The 11,218-nt window shown below is 39.1% G+C and overlaps 1 protein-coding gene across 2 annotated transcripts; it reads left to right on the top strand.

Annotated features, from left to right (window-relative positions):
- The first annotated feature begins 700 nt into the window (after positions 1 to 700).
- Positions 701 to 10,930, top strand: LOC135544541 (torsin-1A-like). Of its 2 annotated transcripts, none has more exons than XM_064972232.1 (5): positions 701 to 1,047; positions 5,590 to 5,855; positions 7,028 to 7,203; positions 7,904 to 8,031; positions 9,383 to 10,930. In XM_064972232.1, exons 1-5 carry the CDS (start codon positions 858 to 860, stop codon positions 9,625 to 9,627), a joined length of 1,005 nt encoding a protein of 334 aa, XP_064828304.1. In that variant the 5' UTR covers positions 701 to 857; the 3' UTR covers positions 9,628 to 10,930. The 2 variants fall into 2 exon arrangements, with proteins under 2 accessions (XP_064828304.1, XP_064828305.1); XM_064972233.1 differs by lacking the exon at positions 701 to 1,047 and adding an exon at positions 1,761 to 2,037.
- Positions 10,931 to 11,218: the final 288 nt, after the last annotated feature.

The following is an 11,218-nucleotide window of genomic DNA, read 5'->3' as shown; positions in this document are numbered from 1 at the left end:
CACTGCTACTGTTTTAGATGATTGTTGGGAATATACTAGTAGACAAGGTAGTGGTTTTTGGTTGGAAAGCTTGCTCATGAGTGGTTTGAGGGAGTTGGAGGTTGGTCCTTCTGTGGTGATAGGGGATATTCCTCCATGGTTACTCCCAGATCCTGTTGTTGATCTAACCATGGTAGAGAAAAGGAAAGATTGGTCAGAAGTCAGTGATACAGGGAAACTGGTTGACAATTACATTGGCAGAAGTTCTTGTGCTTTTTTACTGCTTTTTACAGATGGATCCAAGGACCCAGATAGTGGGCAGCTGTTTACATTCCTGAATTTGATGTGCAGATACGTAGAAGACTAACAGATTAACTTTCAGTGTACTCATTTGAACTGTAGCCAATAATAGTTGCCCTCCAGTACACTGTAGAACGTAGTATACTCAGATTCTGTCTGTGTTGAATAGTTTATCATCAGGTAAATCTAATAGGATTTGGAGATAATTGGTATTAATTTTCCACTGGGTAGAGGTGAGGCCAAATTTAAAATCAGAGCCATTTTGACAGATGTGCTGCAGAAGAGATGGAATTCTGAGCCAAAGGGCTGTCATTTATATGCTGAGTTAGAAAGGGGGATTTAGAAATGTTGTAAACCGTGATTGACCACACACTAAAGCACAGTAGGTGGCAGCATGCACCTTTAATGTTGGGTTGCGGACCGCCATTCTGTAATAGAAGAGGAAGAAGCTCAACTCAGAGTTGAGGCTCGCGCAGGCTATACTCTATAATACCATTTTGTATCTCATGTTATTTAACAGTCTGCAATCAAGTTTGTTTAGGTAAACACCGCTAGCTAGCTAGTAAACACTGTCGGAGATGAGACCGTTTTTTCTGTTGGGGTTTCTGTTGTCGAACATCACTGCGACGGCGGCGATTGAGCCTATCAGTACCAGCATAGCGGTTGGTATGGCTGCAGCTCTCACCGGCTTCCTCGCAACCTACCAGAACGTGTTTTACTATTTTCACGAATGTTGTAGACCAGAGTGGATCTCCTTCAACAGAACAGGTACGTTGAACATTTAGTACCGACGTGTTAACACTTATTTTGGGGGGCCTCCCCAATTAATGGCGTTGCAACTAGGTTTTTTGAACATACCCTCATTTGTAGTAAGTAAAGGTATTATGCTCCTAACTTGGCTACTTGCATTGCTCACTCAGAACACCTCTGTCCCTTAACATTGTAGGCTTTCTGAATATAATTTGCAGTTTTAACTTTAAAATGCTGAATGACATCCATGTGGAAAACCATGGCCGAACGTAGCCGATGTTGAATGCGATCCCTTTTGTGGCTGTGGTAACGAGTGACAACCAGCAAAGTCAAACTGGGCTATATTGTAAAAATTAATGAACATACAACGTAGCTTTTGTCTTTATTTTAAGTTAGGGTTGTGTTTAATATCCGATTGTAAGAACATAAATTGTATAAATATGCGGGGTTTAGTCATTTATTATGCTACGTTCATTTGCTAGTTGGAACTAGGAAACTCGGAAATGCCCGATTTGTTGATTCGTTGAACACTGCTCGTGAAAACGAATAGTAGTTAGTAAATCGGAAATATCCGAGTTCCTTTTTTTTGTTTCTTAAAATTATTTTTATTTATTAATATCAAATCAATACATAAAGCACATGCATAAGCATACATGTGAAATATCCGAGTTTCATAGCGACTAGTATTCCTGGTGACGACCATTTTGTTTCTGATGTGTTGGTGTCGCATAATGATTACGTAGGAGGAAATGGCTGACTTGGACTCAACGTCTTTTCGTTCCTAAATTATTAACTTGGAAGCAAAACGTTTATTTGAAGTTAAAATGAAAGCAACATACAAAGCCTATTTCGTATATTATGTACTGATATCGAGTGTTTTTGTCAATGCGTTCGAACCAATCTCAACCACATTTGTGGTCGGTTTGGGAGTTGCAGCCGTGGGGCGGAAAATTTACAATTATGTATATGAAAGTTGCGATTCAAAATGGATTGCTTTTAATTCAACAGGTATGTGTACAGCTAAATATTAAATGGTTGGTGTGTTAACGCTGTTTACTTAGGCCATTTGATCATGTAGACACAGCCAGTCCTTTTGCGTTTTAATCTTGCAATTGCTTATCGATCTCCACCAGTATACGGTTGGCCTACTTTAGAAAACGAGGGTTGACTTAAGGGTCGTTAAATATTGGGTGGATGAAGTGCGGGTGGCTTGAGAAAACGATACATTAAATCCATGAATGTAGCAGTCTTGTACTGTTTATATTTACAGGCTACATAGAAGTTTGTCATTTATTTGAGCCCATTTGGCGTTGGTGCATAAACCTAAGCGTTAAGGCCTAATTGTACCCGCGCCAAATGGGAACAGGCAAAAAAAATGGATCGACGAAGCCAATAAGAACTAGTAGGCTAGTTCTTGTAGGCTAGGCAGTAATCCGGTTATTCAATAGTCATGTAAACACCTTACTCTGCTTATCTTAATAGTCGTAAAATCGAAATAAACACCTAATTTTCTGAGCAATCTTTAGAATTATAAGGACATCTAAACGCCTTAAATGGCGTTCCAAATGTGTTTGATTTGCGCATGTATCCGCACCGTTTGCGCAAGCCTACCAGTTTGTCACGAGTGAAGTGAGTAATTGTATATATATGTTTTCCTTTATTTAACTAGGCAAGTCAGTTAAGAACTTGTGTAACAGCCTGGCTAGTTATCTATATGCCTCTTAGAAGTAGTTCACATCAGGGGCGCAGAAGTGAGGGGGACATAACCTCGCAGGGGGTCCTCCCTCATTTTGGGGGGGGGGGGCATCTAAAGGCAATTCTGTCCCTGACCAAGAGTTGTCTTTTTTCCCCCGACCAATCGATTAATCAACATTTCTACAACTTTTTCCATGATCAACTATATTTTCTGAACTAGTCTGATGCTTTAAGCACGCTATTTGATTTAAAAAAAAAACACATAAATGACTCAAAGGGAGCCGGAGATCAATGGGCCAATTTCTTACCATTTCTACCAATTTGCATGCCAGTTGTGATTTCCATATGCACATTTTTGGGGCGGCAGGGTAGCCTAGTGGCTAGAGAGTTGGACTCGTAACCGGAAGGTTGCAAGTTCAAACAAGGTACAAATCTGTCGTTCTGCCCCTGAACAGGCAGTTAACCCACTGTTCCTAGGCCGTCACTGAAAATAAGAATTTGTTCTTTTAACTGACTTGCCTAGTTAAATAAAGGTAAAATAAATTAATTTTTGTGGAACAGTTGCATGTATAATAGTCTTTCTGAATCATTGTCTGTGGTTAATCTACATTCGATCTAATAAAAATTATACACATCTAAAAGTTACTTTTATTGCCATTTGCCAACTATGTAATAATAACCTCCATAAAGCCAACAACATTTCAGTCTTGCAGGTTGAAAATAAAAATAAATATAATATATATTACATTGGCTAGGCATGGGCTGTCTGCAACGATCTTGAGACATTGTATCAACTATCAACTGGGTCGCTCCAAAACTCCTGCTAGAAAATTTGAGACGTTGTATAAAATATTCTGGGCCCTCAGTTTCCAGTGCCAGTGATCTCGGGACAGACACAGCTGTAGGCTTCTTGTGTAAGGGATAAGAAGTAATCAGGTGTTTTATAACGTTTCCACCGGATCAGAGCATTACATTTTTTGTTTTGGTTATCGAAAGGGAGAGAGCTGGAAATATTGTAAAAATTCTTTGAGGGCCTATTGTCATTCACAATTGATATTCAAACTTCTTTGTTTACTTGCTGTTTTAAGGTGAAGAAAAATTACTTTCAGAAGCTCCACAGCTCATTAGTGGGGCTGAGTTAAGACAATCAGAGATACTATCAGATATCCCCAAATGGGCACGTTACAAACAAATGGGCGCGTTACAAACAAAAGACTATTAATAAATTGACAAAATGTGTAAATGTAATGAAATAAACCAAACTTGTTTCTCACAAGTGTAGCATAGGTTGTGAGTTCTGCAAAACTCATGTCCACTCCGACAATGAGAACTAATGGTAAATGACTGTAATAAAAATATTTTGAATGCATTAACAGAAATGACCATAACCAAACAAACATTGCAGATTAGACATTTTGGGATTTAATGGTAAATGTAAGCTACTACTGGTGATGTATGTAATGGGGAATTGATAGACTCAGCAAACAATGCACACAATGAAGTTATGAAACAATGAATATCCACAAATGGCGGAAGAGAGATCTGCATCTGAGCCACAATTCCCATATTCTTGGACCGTGGCATCCCGCGGCCTCGTCAATGGGTTAGTCCACTGAGACGGGCACAAATCACACGTGTCTCTTGTGCCATGAAAATATGTATATGTATGTATGTATATATATGTATGTATATATATGTGTATGTGACTGCTCGACTAAAATAAAAAATTCAATACAGACCCCTTTTGTCATACAGTAGCCTATACCAAAAACGCACCTGTCCCAAGTGGGTGTTGCACCCCTGTTTCACATACAAACATGGGTCCAAACTCAGAATCCAATATCCTTCAAAAAAAACATGGTAGAATGTTTATTTTGATTTCTGATTTTTCTGTATTTATCATGTACCCCAATTTCAGATGTCCATGTAAACAGGATTATTAGGGAAATCCTTCTGGCAAATCATGTAAACTTTTCAATCAAACTATTATATTAATCTAACTATCCACAATAATCACATTATTGTTTGTATGTAACCGTACAATTGTCTGAGTTTAATTCAATAAGAGAAAAGTTGTTAAATAATAAGGGAGGGTCTGAAAAGTAGTGTTTGCTAAAGATTTGGAGAAATTAATCAAATAGGCCTATGCACGTCAAGGGAACTGTAGTCTAGGCTACTGTTCAGATGGGTAGAATGGAAACTGAAATCTGGACACTTAAATGTGTAACCTCTCACATAGCCTTAAAAGTAACTCCTGCAGAATTTAAGCATTTATTGCAGTAAAATGATAAACCAAATGTAGGCACAATTTTGACTCGGGAACAGGAGTGGGAAAATATGATTTCTTTCATTCAGCATCTTGAGAGAATACGCAGTTCGCAACCACATAAAAGATGCATCCAAGCCAAATTGAAATCGTATCAGAAACATATTGGGTCATTTTCACAGCTTTCTATTTCCTTATAACTGTTCAAACTGAAATTTGAAACAGTCTTACACGTTTGAATTTTTTGTTATTGCATTTTCTTCCCCCAAAAAATATCCTTCAACACCTGACAAAAACCGTTCCACCATCTGACTAGCCTACAGCACATTTTCTATATTAGCAGGTTAGGGTCAAGTGCGGGCCTCAGATTTTCAATTTATCACATCTAGTCGGGTGGTGGTGGAAGGGTAATTAGCAATTGCGGGCGAGTGGACAAGCAGCTGACCCTTGCACCACTAGCCTACTTAGCAGCTGTGTCCTACATGCGTAACTAATCACGTTAAGATAACCACCTATGATTAGTATTGAAATAATGGTGGTGTATTCGTAGCACGTCCCATTCATTGACACTTAATAATCAACTCCTGCCCTGTCATCAGGTTTGGAAGTGGCCCTAGATCGGAAGCTGTTTGGTCAACATGTGGCCTCCAGAGTCATCCAGAAAGCTGTAACGGGATTCATGAACAATAAAAATCCTAAAAAGCCCCTGGTGCTCTCTCTACATGGCTGGACTGGCACAGGGAAGAACTTCGTCAGCCAGTTGATAGCTGAAAACCTCTACAAGGAGGGCATGGCCAGCAGTTTCATCCATCAGTTTGTTTCTACAGCTCACTTCCCTCATCTGAGTCAGATTGAGAACTACAAGGTAAAGCAAGTATTTTGTTATATTGAAATGTAATCCCCAGTAACCGTGGCAGGGAAATTCTCAATGGAAAATTAGAATGTAAAAAAAAAAACACTCTTATGCATATTCAATGTCAGTGGTATTCAAATCTTGCCCTAGGAGGTCTGGAATACTACTGGTTTTCTGTTCTACCTGATAATGAATTGCACCCACCTGGTGTCCCAGGTCTAAATCGGTCCCTGGTTAGATGGGAAGAATGAAGGAGGGTTCTATATGATACAGGATGTACAGTATTCAAAAGTTTGGCTACCTACTCATTCAAGGGTTTACTTTATTTTTTACTATTTTCTACATTGTAAAATAATAGTGAAGACATAACTATGAAATAACACATGGAATCATGTAGCAACCAAGAAAGTGTTAAGAAAATCAAAATATATTTTAGGTTCTTCAAAGTAGCCACCATTTGCATTTGACAGCTTTGAACACTTGGCATTCTCTCAACCAGCTTCACCTGAAATGATTTTCCAATAGTCTTGAAGGAGTTCCCACACATACTGAGCACTTGTTAGCTGTTTTTTCTTCACTCTGTGGTCCAACTCATCCCAAACCATCTCATTTGGGTTGAGGTCAAACATATTAAGAAGGAAAGACATTTACTTGTAACAAGGCACACCTGTTAATTGAAATGCATTCCAGGTTACTGCTGGGGCGGCAGGGTAGCCTAGTGGTTAGAGCTAGTAACCGAAAGGTTGCAAGTTCAAATCCCTGAGCTGACAAGGTACAAATCTGTTGTTCTGCCCCTGAACAAGGCAGTTAACCCACTGTTCCTAGGCCGTCATTGAAAATAAGAATTTGTTCTTAACTGACTTGTGAGAATTCCAAGAGTGTGCAAAGCTGTTATCAAGGCTACTTTGAAGAATCTCAAATATATTTAAATATTTAGACACTTTTTTTTTGGTTACTGCATGATTCCATATGTGTTCATTCATAGTTTTGATATCTTCACTATTATTCTACAATGTAGGAAATAGTAAAAATAAAGAAGAGCCTTGAATGAGTAGGTGTGAACAAACTTTTGACTGGTACTGCATATCTGGTTTAAAAAAATATATATCTTACAGCATATCTGCAAAATATATCTTCACTGCTGTAGATAAGTCTGTGTTTTTACTGCTATGACCATCCCTCAGTCTCAGCTGCAGCAGTGGGTCAAAGGCAACGTCACCATCTGCCCACGTTCCATGTTCATCTTTGACGAGATGGACAAGATGCACCCTGGCCTGATCGACTGTATAAAGCCCTACTTGGATTACTACGAACATCTGGACGGGGTCTCCTACCGGCAAGCCATCTTCATCTTCCTCAGGTAGGGCAGACAGACCAGCAGTGTGTGATTTTTTTTAAAGAATTCATGTGGTGTTTTTGGATACTTTTTTGTTAAACTGTATTTACAGTCCAAATATATTAGACATCCATGATCCTATCTTTCCCACAACTTAACGACTCGCTGTAGCAACCATGTTTTTACTTACCTAAGCGTCAGCTGTGAATCAGATACGGCTCCCAAAACTAAAGTTCAGTTACTTCAGCTTTTTCTATTTAGCAAATAAAATCACCACACATGAACCTAATGCATTTATAAACTACCCCATGTCCGGACCAGTGAGGAAGAAAAAGATCGTTGGACCCAGCTTAAAGTGGCAATATGCAACTTTTATGGGCGACCTGACCAAATTCACATAGAAATGTGAGTTATAGACCTATAATTCTACTTGAAAGCATGTCTAAGAAGCGGTAGATCTGTTATGTGAATACTTTCTATGCTTCCAATTCACAAGTTTTGTTTTTGTTTCTTACTTTCAGTTTTGTACACCAGCTTCGAACAGCTGAAATGACAATATTATTAGTTGTAGAAAATATATTTCACAGTGGTTTAGATGGTACAATGATTGTGACAATATAAGCTAGTATAGTGTAGACCAACTGAAATTAGGCAAAGGATTAGTTTTAGCAACCAGGAAATGGTAACTTTAATATCTACTAGTTTGTTTTGCTCATCTCCATAGCAACGCTGGAGGAGAGCACATCACGCAGGTGGCCCTGGACTTCTGGAAAGAAGGTCGAGACCGAGAGGAGATACAATTGCATGACTTAGAACCAGCGCTCTCCCTGTCCGTGTTCAACAACAAGAAGAGTAAGCCACTTCTTTGCCGTCCTTCTTTAGGGCTGAAGCCTAACTTATGTACTTTGGTAACTCTATTCATAGTGTTTTTTTTACATTGAAAGCAAAGACATAGAGCTACAAAATTGTATATCATACACTGCATTTGAGAAACAATGGGAAAGTAACTCTGCTTTGAAACGTGATAAACTTGTAACCTCACTTTTGAGAAAATGGCCTTGGAATGTTTTGGTACATACTGGAGAGTTCTTTGTCTACACCCATTCAGCATTGTTCACACCCTCTTAAGCTTTAGCTTCACCAATCTCTTTTAAGGTTTGATCTGAGCATTCTGTCCTAACAGTGGTCAAACATCCAAGCTAACAGTTGTGGCAGTGACATTTTAATAAAATGGGCACTTGCATAGTGGAGTATTTTGTTTGGACATGTAGCTAGCTAGCTAAACAATTAACTATAATCCCAACACATGACGTTAATACCCTGAATTAATCTGCAGGCAGCTAACCAACCAGGTTCAATGTTAGCTAGCTAAAATTGGGCAATAACTAACCAAGCAAATTGCTCTGAAATACAAAATAATAAGATCATACATGTTAGCTAGCCAGCCAGCCAGCCAGCCAGCTAACAGTACACTTTAACTTGAAATGAAAACGACTTTAGAAAATTAGAAACGTGCAATGTCTGAAAATGTAGATAGCTGGACTATCTTACCTTTATACATCATGGTTGGACACTTCTCCCTGTCACGGATGCCATGGTTGCCCTTAGTTCGAAGATGTAATCTGGAGACGGGTGTTTTCTGCATCTCCTTAGCTAATTCCACTGATTTCAAAACTCTGTCCTCCAGAGTGGAGAGCAACACAATCATGGCTAGCGGGAAGGTTGCTGCTTTTTCTGTGGCTAAACCAACTAGACTTGTAATTTAACAATTGTATTCATATTTACAGATGGCATAACATTTGTATTAAGGCACATGAAAGTTCACATGTTCCAAAAAATGCATTTTGATTAAAAAAATAAATGTATTACTTTGAAATGGCTCTCATGTGAAGTAGTGACCCGCGACATACGCCTAGTTTCCTGAAACAGATCACATGTTTCTAAGGTCAGGATTTTCTACTTTGTTACTACAGCTGGGGTTTGAAGACTGGGGATGTTATTGGATACTTTTCATACCTTCAATACAAAGATTACCTGTGATATCTATATTCTGTCCATCTGTCTTTCTTGCCCCTGCCCATTTTGACTTTCCTTGCCCCCTAGGCACTTGTGTACATCTGAGAGGATTGGGTAAGCAATTTGTGGTAGCTTCTTCTTGCCCATCGTATGACTGTGCCCCCCCTCTCTCCCTTTCCCTGTGTAGGTGGGTTGTGGCACACCAGTCTGATAGACAAGAACCTAGTTGACTTCTTTGTCCCCTTCCTGCCTCTGGAGTACAGACACGTGCTGCTGTGTGGCATGGCAGAGATGTCTGCCAAGGGCCTGAAGCCTGACCAGGACGTGGTTGACCAGATGGCCAGAGACTTGGTCTATTTCCCCAAGAGTGAGAAGATCTTCTCCGGCAAGGGCTGCAAGACCATCGGTGGCAAGCTAGATTACTACACATAGTGCGTGTTTGAGATCGACTACGTTGCTGCCGGCGGCTGCGGACTGACCGATCGAATCATAATGAGTAGTAATTTAGGATGAAAGGTGGTTTGTAGGTCTGATCAGTTGGTCTGCAGCTGTTGACCACAATGTAGACGATCTCAGAGGGAACAGCTACTTCGTCTATCTACCATCTACTCTACTGTGTGCACTTTCTTAATGAGAACATCTCCGCCAGTCGGAGTGAGGAAGTCAGTGACTGAACTCAGGATGATGACCTGCCCATCAGGTCTCCCAACGTCAACACAACCATGTGGAGGACATTAATGTTCTCTTTCTGATGTCATTTCTCCCTGAAGATGGACTATTGAGAGAGAGGAGGGCACATTTTAAAAGGAGAGAGAAAAATACACAGGGGAAACGCAATTTTTAACCAATCAAGGTGCTTGATCCTGACATATTCTGTGAATGAATATTTCCAAATAATGATTTCCTTTTTCATGGAATTCTGCTGCACATGAACTATGACAAGTGAAAATGAGTTGTGTATTAGAAACAAATGTGGTTTTAAAGTTACAATCTCTAAATCCATTTTGTCAGCCAAATGGCAGCCCTGACACATGGTTTGCTTTCAATCTGAGGGGTGCTGGGGCTGGATAAATGTCACCCCTCTCCAAACAACAGATGGATTCAAGGACTCGCAGTCTGAGATCAACGTGATGATTATATTTTTCAAGAAACAATGGGTACATATTGTTACTCAAAATAATAATTGGACGGCTGTAACTATTTCCGCTTGCCCCTTTAATTGTCATTGAAAATGTAGCAACTGAAATATTGTGTATTTGTGGTTCACTGGATACCCATTAATTGTTTATTTTATTTCTGTTGTTAGTACCCAGTTTACCAATACCTAAACATAGAAAAATCTGCCTTAAAACTTGCAGAAATTTTGCCTACTCATTCACCAGAAGCATTGTGTACATTTCAAAATCTGCTGTAAGTTTATCTTTGTGGGTATACAAGTATTTCGTTCAGTTCACCAATTTTATGACACATTTTTCAAGGTTGATCCAGATTTGTCTTAAATCATTTAATTGAGTAGTCCAACATTCCATCTTGATTAAATGTCTGCAATGAAGTAAATCCAATTGTAATTTGTTTTAATTTAACTTATACATAAAATATACAATTGTTTAATTGTGGTTAATTGTATACCATGCCTTAGTTGGCATACTGTTCCCTGTCTAAACAATGCACAAAATAATTACAGGAAAGAATGTTCACAATTTTTCATTAAAATGTTTTTACATGGGGAAAAAAATCGGTTTTGTTTGTGTAAATTAAATATCAAACCGTTTAAGGTAATGGAAGAACTACTACGTTTAATTCAGGACATCAAAGGAGGCATATTTGTACATTTTACACTCAAAGCATTCTAGCTTGCTCATTTAAGCCTTTTTGGGTGTTATATTCATGCGAGACCATAACTTAGCTGGGATTTTAGTCAATAGACAGGTTGTAGGCTTATATGATCTTGTCCAGAAGTGAAATATCTTTCTCATCTCTTCTCACCTCCCTGGATCCTGGCCTGCAGGGAGGTCAGCTCCAC

This window comes from Oncorhynchus masou, chromosome 8 (genome assembly GCF_036934945.1).
Source record: "Oncorhynchus masou masou isolate Uvic2021 chromosome 8, UVic_Omas_1.1, whole genome shotgun sequence".
In the NCBI taxonomy this organism is placed as follows: domain Eukaryota; kingdom Metazoa; phylum Chordata; class Actinopteri; order Salmoniformes; family Salmonidae; genus Oncorhynchus; species Oncorhynchus masou.
The sequence above is the reverse complement of the archived record's forward strand: the minus strand, read 5'-3'. Positions and strand labels throughout refer to the sequence as shown.